Raw genomic sequence first — 12,800 nt, forward strand, 5'->3', positions numbered from 1 at the left:
TAAACGATACACAGGGCTAGAAAATGTCACAAAACCGATATTTGGAGAGAAAGTTTTGACAACTTCTTTCCACTACTGCATTCATTTCTCCCAGCTCTCTTTTCATCTTCTGCTTTTCTCTTAGAGAATTTTGATATATTTTTAATCTGAACTCATCTTTGCATCCTTTATAAGAAATATCTGGCTTCTGGTTTAATGCTGTCTTAGTTGAATTGTTGCTCATTTCCTTGTTGAATACTTATAAGTTAATATAAGTATTCAACAAGGAAATGAGCAACAATTCAACTAATTCAGCTAGCACTAGCTTTATTGGCAAGCTATATGTACTAGAAAGAGCTCTGTTTTTTCTTGCCAGACCTAATGGTTCAATGCTGTACAGATTGAATTCAAATCAAAGTAAAATTTTATTGGTTACAAACTCAATCACGACATGCATGTTTTTTTTTTTCCCAGTGTGTGTTATATAAAAAATGGGGATTTAAAAAATAGAATACAGTACAATAAAATGAAAAATAAATAAATAAATAAATAGAATAAGATAAAAATAAAACGATGATAAAATAAAATAAGATGGTGGAAATACCTGTCCAAATTAGAACAACAAATGAAATGAAGTGCTCTCATCTGTAATAATAAATAATAATTGTATATATATATATATATATATATATATATATATATATATATATATATATATATATATATATATATATATATATAATGTTTTTTTTTTAAGTTTGGGAAACAGCCAATGGGGCCTTATTGCAGGTAAGACTGAGTATTGTAAGAGGAGAACTAAAGAAATGTCATGTTGTGTCAAAGGATTTTGAATTCGGGCAGGAAATCATTTGGGCAAATTGTTTGGATTTGTCCCTTGTGTCATAGCTTATTTTCCTAGTGAGAAGTTGTTTGTTGCTGGCTCTGTGTAAAGCTTTTATCTGGCTCCATGTCAGGTGCATATGTAGAAAATGGATGGTCGCTTGTCACTTTGTTGCTGAGTCAGAATCGATCATTAGTACTGCTTTCTTCTGAGAATAAGAATTAGAATAAGTCACTCATATTGTACTGTTTCAAGCATAATCACTTTGAAAGTATGTGATTTGTTTGGAGATTGCTATTTTAAATCCGGACAACAAGCCCAATGGAGGAAAATTGGCTCTCCCATTTAGTCACACTGACACAAGCCAATTATAGCCAATCGCTTTCCCCCGAGTGTGCTACATCACCTCATGACAAATTACAAATAACAGTTTAAAAAAATGCCTTCACATATTTTACATGTTAGATATCCTTCCTCCTGGGTTGTAGCTGTGGTATGATAACTGAATTTTAGATACTTTACATACCAATTTCCACCCAATAACTGGCTTTACCCTGAGACTAAATTATGGACAAATGAAGAGGAAAAAACGGTGTGTGGTCTGCTTTGCCACCAAAACAGTAGGTGTGGGTAATGGGTAAAGCAAACAATCAGGAAAACCTGAAACCTGTTTGGCCAGACTCTGGTTCCATAATCTGCTGAATGCATTGTTGGCATTCAGTACCGTGATAGTGTTGGGCAGGCAGCCCTAAGCCACCGCCCTGTCCATTAACCACATCAGGCTGCTTGTAAACAGAGTGACTTCCATTTTGCTTTAGACGTTCCGTGATCTGAAGTATATTCTAGTTTTTCCAATTCCATATCACCATTTCTATGGCTTCTTCATATTTTGTTTTACCATGGTGGTTGAATAACAATACGGTGCCGTTACTGTATCATGGTGTCACTTCACACTAGTACTTTACATACTTTTTAAGGGATTCTGGGAAGCGTTGCAACACTATAGCACCAGAGTATTCATTTCGAGGATGTTGATATTCTGACATTCTCCTTTGACTTTCACTTTCATTACGTTCCAACGCAGTAAAGGCTCTACTACCTTCTATCCCATTTCATTGGAGTCATCCTACACTTTGGCAATGCAGTGGCAGAGGAAGGTAATGAATAGGCAGTAGCAGTAAGACATGTTTTTCCTTGTCTCTAATGGAAAGTTCTCTCTAAAGTCAAATCATGTCAAGTCAAGAAGCTTTTATTGTCTTTTCATCCATATATAGCTGACCCAGTAGACAGTGAAATGAGACAACGATTCTCCATGGTGCTACATAGAACAAAAAAAGAGCTCCAAGATGATACACAAAAGCAGTGCCAACCAGTGTACCTACTGTATATTCTACAGTACATGTGCAAAAATATAAGAACGAAAATTTAATATAATAGCAGCAGTTAGATGAAGTATTGAAAACAGCAATTGCCTGAAATGTGCAAGACAGCATGTGCAAAGAGCAAAAACAGCGTGCAAAATAGCATGTAACAGTTTGAAATGGGTGGTGTTGTAGACATGGATGTACTGTATATTGGATGAGTGTATATTTAGTGCAATCCACACAGTTAAGCGCGTGTGTGTGTTTGTGTGTGTGTGTGTGTGTGTGTGTGTGTGTTTGTGTGTGTGTGCACGGTACAGTTCAGTTCAGTTGATAAGTCTGATGGCTTGTGGAAAGAAACTGTTACAGAATCTGGTTGTGCAATTCCCAAACCAGACAGTGATGCAGCTGCTTAGCCTTCCGTGTGTTAACACTGCATAGAGTTCTCCTCGCCTCGGCTGTGGTTACAGAGAGGACCTGGTCGTCGGAGGGAGTGATGGTCTTCCATTCGCTACATTGTTCTGTGACTCCAACTGAGCATAAAAGTACTGTCACAGGCAGGTGAAGCTGTCTTGCAGTCCGTGATAGCCTGGATGCTCTGCCACATGCACCGGGTGTCTCTGCTGTCCAGGGATTAGCTGTGTATTGTCTGTGCATGTGCATGCTTTGTTTCTCTGATGGCTCGAGACTGATGGTCTTGGAGACGGTCACATTATCAATGCACGGTCACTGATGCCATGTACTCCTCCAAGTTGATGGAATTGCAGTTAATTGCAGCCTTCCTGAAAATGTTCCAGTCAGTGCACTCAAAACATCTTAAATTTATTTGATTATTCATAAAATTACAAAAATAGTTATATTTCTAGTAGTGTTTAAAAAACAATAAGTTTCAAAAGTTTTCAAGCATCTAAGGGCTGCATTATATTGCGTTACTGAGTTTGATTTGAATTTATAAGGATTTATAATTCATTAATGCAACAATTTACAAAAGAATGCAGTTAGGATGGGTTGTAAATATAGGCTGCATACAAAGCAATACTTTTCTCCTCCTGAGAAATTTAATGGAACTGTATTTTTTTCCCATATGGAAGAATCATCTGAACATCATGGTTTAAAAATTAAGCACATTTATATAAAACACTGCCTGATATCCATACATATGAGTTCATATTTAGATGTAAAAATGTGCACTACTGCTGTACTAAACTTCTCTTAGATGCAGATATAACTGGATTTAGTACTATGCTCTTTCAGGGGGAAAATGGAAACACTTATTGAATATACTCATAAGACTGCAGATTAAAGGTTAGAGCCTTGTGATGGAATAAGTTATTTATTAAGAAGAAGAACGAAAGAAAGAAAGATAGAAAGAAAGAAAGAAAGAAAGAAAGAAAGAAAGAAACTAACTCTTGTATTGTGACTGGTTGTCTTGGAAATCTGTCTTAGTCCCTGAGCTTTGATCAGCTTGGAGAGTACAGATCATTTTACTTATTCACTTTACAGTCACATTATCACTGGGAAAATGTCAGAAACTGTAGCTCTAGGTGGATGTGAATGAGACGCCTCTTAGAGTGAATTAAATTAAAGTGAACCCATGTGAACCCATGTGTTTTGAGAGATAGGAGAGAGAGAGAGAGAGAGAGAGAGAGAGAGAGAGAGAGAGAGAATTTCTAGGCAAAGGTAGGTATGTTAGTGTATGCATGTGACCAAGAGACAGATTTTTCCCTGAAGTACCAATTAAAATGGGTAAAATGGACAGATCTTCCTTGTATTTGGAGTGGTATCCAGGTGAATACCAATGTGCCTATACACATGGGCACAGGGTTTCTAGAGGAGCATCTCTGCAGTCTTGGTAACAACACCACTCTATGTCAAACATTGCTCTTTATTGCTCTATTAAAGACATGTTGATGGTTTGGAGTGTGTGTGTGTACGTGAAGTTTAAAACGGGTTGTCATAGCTTCTTATAAATTTTATTGCTAGGGACTTACTCATCTCATCATAGAATGAGTGTAATGTCTTTACAGCTCTTCTCATGGACAAGCTAGACAGTCTGTATACTGGTCGGTTCTATTTTATGTATCTGTCTTCTCGTGTATGGTATTGACTGTTTGCACCGTCTCTTGTCTTACACTGTCTTTTGTCTTGCACTATTTGCACAAGGTTGCACACATGCACTTTACCATGAGAGAAAAAATGATTTGATCTATTTGAATTTTTTGATTGGTCTATAATTTTAATGGTAGGTTTATTTTAACAGTGAAAGACAGAATAACAACAAAAAAAAAATGCAGAAAAACTCATTGAAAAAAGGTATAAATTGATTTTATTGAGTGAAATTGCATTTTATTGAGTGAAATAAGTATTGGACACCTTCACAAAACATGACTTAGTACTTGGTAGCAAAACTTTGTTGGCAATCACAGAGGTCAGATGTTTCTTGTAGTTGGCCACCAGGTTATGCATACGTCTCAGGAGGGATTTTGTCGCACTCCAATTTGCAGATCCTCTCTAATTCATTAAGTTTTCAAGGCTGACTTTTGGCAACTCAAACCTTTAGTTCCCTCCATAGATTATCTATGGGATTAAAGTCTGGAGACTGGCTAGGCCACTCCAGGACCTTAATGTGCTTCTCCTTGAGCCACTCCTTAGTTGCCTTGGCCCTGTGTTTTGGGAAATTGTAATGCTGGAGGACCTATCCACAACCCATTTTCAATGCCCTGCCTGAAGGAAGGAGGTTCTTACCCAAGATTTGATGGTACAAGCTTTTTGACTTGACTTCCTAGACTTCCACTAGGACCATGGTCTCCTAGTGCAAGAAAGTCACACATAGCTAACAAATATCAGTATTTGCCCAAACATCAAATGTTTTCTAACTGAAAATGTGATGTCATTAAAGTAAAAAAACAAATTGTGCCATTCTTTCTATTTGTATGTATATAATCAACTCTTCAGGTCTATGACAGCAATGTATAGCTAAATAGCTATGCTTGCTTCCTGTCCCTAGTTGTATTCCATCACCAATATTAATATATTAATATTATATATAATATTAATAATATTAATTAAAATATATTTGGATCTTTTTGAAAATGTGAATTCAGACAAAACATGACCTACACCAAAGAATATACTGCTATAAACATGACATAGGTCTAAACATGGCAAGGAAGTAAGACAAAACAAAGCCTTGCAACTTACAAACATTATTTCTATAGGTCATGCTATAACTCTAGTGACTCCAATGTCTTTTTTGCAGGGAAAGGAAGTGGCATGAGCTAATATTATATATTAATCCATTCAATCATTCATTTATTTTCAGTAATCTCTTCTATCCTGAAAACCTACAGCTTTGATCTCTGACTGTTACAAAACACTAACACTATAGACTCATTCCAAAAAATGCTAAATAAATACTTTTTGCAAGAAAACATCACCATATCAACAATTACCTATTTTTATTTGTCATCAAAGCAGATCCACCATGCTGTCCAAGCATCTCTTGAAAGTATGGGAAGGATAGAATATGACTCATCATGTTCTGACCAATCAAAATAAGGCGTTTAACAGCACTGCGGTCATACAACAAACAACGAGTTTACGAATATCAGATCACGTACAGCTATGCTGAGCAGTATGGACTCCCTGCATCACTGCCCCAATCCAATACAGCTCACACACTTGTTTTCACTTTGGCTCACCAAATCTATACAGAAGAATGCTCTATTATTCACGGCTGATGGCACATGTGAGCTATTACAGCTTCCCTTCAGTATTAACCAATAACAACAAACAACAGCTAATTATAGCTCCAAATAATGGATGCACACCTTAAACCAGTAAAATGATTGCAGGTTTGATGAGGGGTGAAATAATAAAAGTAAATCTGTATTTTCTGAAGGAAATAATGGGATCTATGTATATCACATCCTTGCATATATGCTAACCATATTAACTCTTATTACTATTATTACTATAACTATTATTAGGGCTTGTTTACTTTTGGACAGATCGGAATATAGTTAATAGATGCGGATAAATATCTCTACACACAAATTATTTATTTAGGGTTGAAAAGGTTAATGGACAATGCTGTTTGCTAATACAATTAAAATAAGGGTTCATTCCTACAAAGTCTGTGTTTGTAGGCTCAGACATCTGATCAAGATTTCACCCGGTTGAATGAATAATAATAATAATAATAATAATAATAAATAAATAAATAAATAAATAAATAAATAAATAAATAATAATAATAATAATAATAATAATAATAATAGTAAGATGTCCAGTTAATAGAGTATACGAATGAAAAAATCTAACAAAGTGGTTTTGCCTCGAGCGAGAACTATTCACCCAGACACTACTCAAGGAGTGCGTACACACCATCTTGCTTAGTCTTTTTGCCACAGCTCAGTGTGTGTGTGTGATGGAGAATGAAGGGAAGAGATCATCTCTGCATTGCCATTAGTATGCCTGTAATGTGGTGTGAAGTAAATGGCTCAAGGGTCCGATGGTGGAACGATCCAATCCAAATTGTTTCAGAGGGAGAGTAAACAGTGCAAAAATGCCAATACCACAGAGATACAGATTAGCTTTTTAACAATTCCCTCAGTGAACAGATCTACAATTTAATCATCATTAGACAATATAGTTTTTTTCAATGGGCTATTATTCATCGGTAACATAGAGAAGATTCCACAAAAGAGGGAAAGATATGAGACTTCTTTTTTCCCGTGTATTTTGTCAACTAACTCCATAACATTTAAGTGTAAATCTGTCATTCTCATTTGTTTATGCTTCTTTCCCTTTGCAGGAGACGCAAGGAGTCTGAGTTTTCCGTAGAGACGCCACACCAATCTGTGTAATGAGTCTCCTGGTACAGCTCAGGCTTCTGCTCTGGAAGAACTTCACTTTGCGCAAGAGACAGAAGGTATACACACACACACACCATCACAGCTCCCAACAGGTGTAGAGCGAGGTGTTGTTTTTGAGTGTCAGGTGGCATTTCTTGGCCTGGAACAGCTGTTGGTGTGTGAGAGAGAGAACAAGAGAGAGAGAGGAAGAGAGAGAGCGTGAGAGAGAAAGACAGCATATTTCACATGTCTCGTGAGAGAGAGGAATGGTGTCACCTTCATACACAATCACCCACACACACAAATGCATTCACTGACATGCCATGAATTTTCATACGCTAACACACAAATCTAATCGCGCAATGCCCACACTTCTGACACTCTTTCCCAAATCCACAAACAAACGCACTGACATTCAGACCACACACACACAAATGTCTCTCAAATGTGCACATACATATACACACACCAACATATTTACACTCACATATGACAAAACCACTTTCCATATACAGGAACAAACACCAATACGCACACACACTATTTGACAAGGTAACATTCTTGTATTATGAAGTGTCAAAATAGAAAAGACCATGAATCTGAATCCCAATAATGTGATAAATATCTGTGGCTGGGAGGTAAAAGAGGAAAACTGGACATGCTCTTTGGTTGCGAGGGATTGTATACTCCCCTGTTAATCAATTCTTTTTTATTTGTATAGCACTTTTAACAATGGATTTCTCAAAGCAGCTTTACAGAATAAATATAGTACAAAAAGTTCAAGATTAATATTAGATTTATATTTAAATGCGTTTGTATTTATGAACAAGCCTGAGGTGACTGAGGAGACTGTAATGGAAAGGAAGAAACGCTCGAGAGGAACCAAAAGGGAACCTCATCCTCATTTGGGTGACACTGGAGGGTGTGATTATAAACTGTTATAAACACCAGAGAGTGTTATTATGAGTAATGTCCTTTCTACAGTCTGACAATTGCGTATTGACTAGGAGGTTATTAACCTCAAGGACCACATGTAGTTGACATCTCCTCATGGAATGTCTGAAATCTTCATGAAGCGTAATCAGTGACACCAACCAATCAGGGTTCATGTGAGCTTATGTACAGTATGTGGAAGAAGGTGGATAGCCATGTTTCTCTGTGTATGTTAGGTCACGTTTTAAAGCAGCATATGGAGCATGTTTAAAAGGCAGGATGGATGTAGGGGAGTTTAGTTGGGAGTTGTGCCAAAACTGATCTTGGAAAAAAATATTATGAATTGAATAAACACTTGAAATGAAGATTGTTATTTTTTTTCATTTATTTATTTCTTAGAAATTAAAATTATGGGAAAAGATTTAGACATCAGATCCTGCTCCAACCCTGACCTTCACCTGCTTGACTTAATATGTTTTGAGTTGTGAAATGTTGTCAAGTGTGATACTCCTAGCAACTTCCTAGAGCACTTTTCACCACCTTGGGGGAATATGCCATTCCGTCTGTTGTTTAGTCAAGCTAGACTATAAGGGAAAAAAACAGACTATTGTCTTGTTGAAAGCTCTGGAAGATGATGTCTTTTCGGTGTGTTGGGCCTTTTTTTCTCTGTGTCAAAGTCTGCTCTGACAAATAAGAACAGAAGGACTCATTATGCACTCTGGAGATCTGTGGATCACATAAGCCCGCTCTGAGTGCCGGCTCTACGGGAGTCAGGTTGTTTGTGTTCTTAATATGCTGCTCAGAAGCTGTGTGAGAGAAACAGAGACGAGAGAAACGAGAGGAAAAGGACGGCTCAACATGCATGCACAGCCTCTGTGATATTTATTTTGTTCAATGGTTGAATTAAATACGCCAAACTTCTGTGTGTACAATATTAAGGGTTGTAGCATGCAGTAAGTGGACCAGACATTATGTGATTGTGTGAAATCTGCATCTCTTTTGTTAATGAAAATGCAATAATCGTGGTCATAATCACAGGCAGATGGCAACACAGAAGAATATGAGATATTCAGAATTGAGGAAACAGCTACTGAAGAAAACAAGAAGGAGCAGTTAGAAATAGGTTAGGCTAGTGCGATTTTTTTTTCCTCACTGCTGCACGAGTCTGCGTGAGAATATGGGGGTGTGGCATGAGAGCGTGAGAGTTGGGTCAATTGCGTGAGTCTCACGCTGAATGCGTGAGAGTTGGCAGCCTTGGGTTACATCTCTAAATAAATATAGTAAAGTCATGATCACTAAGTGGTTAGCACGTTCGCCTCACACCTCCAGGGTCGGGGTTCGATTCCCGGCTCCACCTTGTGTGTGTGGAGTTTGCATGTTCTCCCCGTGCCTCGGGGGTTTCCTCCGGGTACTCCGGTTTCCTCCCCCGGTCCAAAGACATGCATGGTAGGTTGATTGGCATCTCTGGAAAAATTGTCCCTAGTGTGTGATTGCGTGAGTGAATGAGTGTGTGTGTGCCCTGCGATGGGTTGGCACTCCGTCCAGGGTGTATCCTGCCTTGATGCCCAATGACGCCTGAGATAGGCACAGGCTCCCCGTGACCCGAGGTAGTTCGGATAAGCGGTAGAAGATGAATGAATGATCACTAAGTTAGCTGGCTAACTTATTGCTAACAATAAATGATTACACTGAGAAAACCCAATGCCTTGGCGAGTGATGTATATAGTTGCTACCCATGTCCGTAGCGGTCTCTGAAAAAATTTCACATGCTGAAAGATTAGTATGACTGCACGGCCAGTGTTGGTGCAAAGATGAACTGATTAAACTGCTTAAATCAGGAGGATTAGTTTGGACATCCCTGCCCTGGACATGCTGGAAAAAAAGGGCAGGATTTTCAACATGGTCTGTGATGGTTCTTCAACATTAAATACATCATTACATCAAGTTCATACTTGGCCTCAACTAAAACTGCAACTCAACCAATACTGTGTGTTCTGTTTCATTTGTTTGTTCATATCTTTTTACCACATGTTATCTGTTTAGTCCAAATAATGTATTCTGTTCCACCATAAAAAGGCATAATTAACGATTCAGTGTTGCCCACAGATTATAAACTCTGTTAGCGTATGTTTTTGCAGATCAACTTCTCAAGATTTGTCCTCACCTGCCACTGTTTCCCACCTGGTTAATGCAGTCCTAATGATGTAGAGTGGGCCACAGCAGGTTCCAGTGCTAATGTTTGCTGATGTTAGCATCAGTCATCAGATGAGGAATGTCTGTGTGTGTTTGTGTGTGTGTGAGTGTGCGCACTGCCTGGGCTATTAGGTAAAGATTTGCCTTAATGCCTGCATGTATTTCAACATCATCTATTAGCACAGCCTGTGATTTGCTTAAAAACGATGGAGCTGGACAGCTGGTGGAGCTGAACGCCGGAACATGCAGGTGAATGTGGGTAATAAATTTGGATGTTCCAGCTCAACAGTGGCTGCACACAAGTTTATTCAAGATGATTAATTTCACTCCTGACAGGAAAGCAGGAGACTTTCATGAGCAAACTTATTTGTTGGGTTGACTAAAAATTGCTTGCAAGTGGATAATGTAAACAGAGTGGTCTGATGTTTGTATATTATACAGGGTACAGATTACAGGGTGAGCCACTGAGGACGCTTTTTTTTTTTTTACTCCACTGTTCTAAAATCTAATATTCATAATAATCATTATGGATAATTATATGCATTTTAAATTTTCATTTTGTTTATTTTTTTTACTTTTATATGTTTAATTTATTGCAACAACGATTTTAATAATAATAATAATAATAATAATAATAATAATAATAATAATATTATTATTATTATTATTATTATTATTATTATTATTATTGTTGTTGTTATTATTATTATAATTATTAAATTTATAACTATTAATAATAGTACAAATAATAATGGCAAGTTTATTAAACTATTAATTTGGGTCTTTTTTTTTTACATTTCAAGCATTTGGCAGATGCCCTTATCTAGAGTGAATTTCATTATTATACAAGTAGCAATTGAGGGTTAAGGGCCTTGCTCAGGGGCCCAACAGTGGCAGCTTGCTAGACCTGGGATCAAACTCACAACCTTCCGATGGGTAGCCCAACACCTTAACCACTAGGCTACCACATACCCATCTTTTTGGATAGATCTGCAGCTCCCCTAACTGCTTTTAATATTTACTGATTCATCCTGTGCCAGTTTGTCATCCTCACATTTCTTTAGCACATGTAAACACATTAATCAATCAGACTTGCACAGCTGGCAGTTCTCTTGTGCATCTTTATGTGCATTCATTTTGATTTGCTACAGTATACTTTTGAAAAAAAAAAAACTCAAGCTGTTTATTTTGTAGACTTCCAAATTCAGTCAGCCCTGGAGTACATTTCCAGCCCACATTCTGTATTTTATATGCTAACTTTTTTTTGTCAGATAAATCCCCTTCCCCCGCCAAAAAAAATCTTTTTAAATACTGACACATTATAAACCTCGAGACTCCCATTCCTATTTACAGCTCAGCTCACAAGTGTTCGTCCCTTCACAGCTAACTCACAGCTATCGCAGTGAAAATGCAACTTCCTCCAGAAAAATATGTTGAATATTTTTAACTGTGGAAAGTCATAAATGATGCTATGACCTGTGATATCACTATTGACAGTAGAGATGCATTGACCTCTAAACGACCCGCTGCTAAGACAGAAAAAAAAATCCTCTGGCTCAGTAATAATCATGCTAATAATCTAAATACTAAACAAACCTATAAACATATAAAAAAAAAAAAACAATCCAGAGACTGTTTCCCTAATCATCCACTAATTTTATCCAGATGCATATTTGTCAGTGAAATAAACGATGCATCTGAAGCATTTTCTGACATACTAATGAATTGAAATGTGTTTTTACTCTGTCATCTGTCAGTGAAGAATACATTCATTTGCGCTCATGAGAGAAGTGCAATCAAAAATGTTCACGGTTTAACATTTTTGTCAAGTTTTGTATGATGAGATTGACAGAATGTTCTTATTTTCGATGGTCAATCAATTTAACAGCAGGAGACATAGCATTAATGACTCTTTTAGCATCTCTAGTTGTTATGTTACATTGCTAGGGCAACAGTGGCTGAAAGAGAAAATGGAAAAGAAAAACTGATGTTTAAATGCTATTATTGTTGAATGAATGTTAAAGTTTTATTATGTAAACTTGGAACTATACCTAATGTTCTTCTATACATCTTTCTGTACAGATCTAAGCATTTCTTTGGTAACTTGTGTTCAATTATTTCCACAAGCAGATGTAAAATGTACAGACAGCGTGTCTATGATATACACAACTTTTCAGTTTCTATTGAGTTGTATTGCAAAAGACTGGTGACATAGATTATAGCGTGGATTATGTCTGAACATCAGAAATCCATGTGTTTCGTGACCTTGTTTTGTACGTGTAGTTGATAAAAGGAAGAAAAATATTTCTTTTTTCAATCTAGTTAAACTAGAAACTTTGCAACATATAAAACTAATCAAACCCTTCTGACTAATTAATAGCAAGAATTCAGCAGGTTTATGATATAAAAGAAAATAACAAATGCGCAGTTATGGTGATCCCACTACAAAATTTCTTATTTTCTTGTTTACGCTTAAGCCATGGTCAAAAAATAGAATTTGTGGCTAGTTTTGGTTCAAGCCAAAGCACTGAATATCTTTGTTGTTCCACACTCCACAGTGATGCTCAGTAATCACTGAGTAGACACTCAGAAATGTATTAATATTAGTGTTAAATGCTTTTAATATTATAGTTAAAT

At 36.9% G+C, this 12,800-nt stretch overlaps 1 protein-coding gene across 1 annotated transcript in view; it reads left to right on the plus strand.

The window, feature by feature from the left end:
• LOC132841765 (phospholipid-transporting ATPase ABCA1-like) overlaps nucleotides 1-12,800 on the plus strand; it is a 139,332-nt gene that overhangs the window by 6,139 nt on the left and 120,393 nt on the right. Inside the window, exon 2 of the mRNA XM_060864281.1 lies at nucleotides 6,998-7,114. Within this exon, the coding sequence (XP_060720264.1) occupies nucleotides 7,049-7,114 (66 nt within the window). The 5' untranslated portion in view covers nucleotides 6,998-7,048. The remainder of the gene's footprint in view (nucleotides 1-6,997; nucleotides 7,115-12,800) is intronic.

This window comes from Tachysurus vachellii, chromosome 2 (genome assembly GCF_030014155.1).
Source record: "Tachysurus vachellii isolate PV-2020 chromosome 2, HZAU_Pvac_v1, whole genome shotgun sequence".
Classification (NCBI taxonomy): domain Eukaryota; kingdom Metazoa; phylum Chordata; class Actinopteri; order Siluriformes; family Bagridae; genus Tachysurus; species Tachysurus vachellii.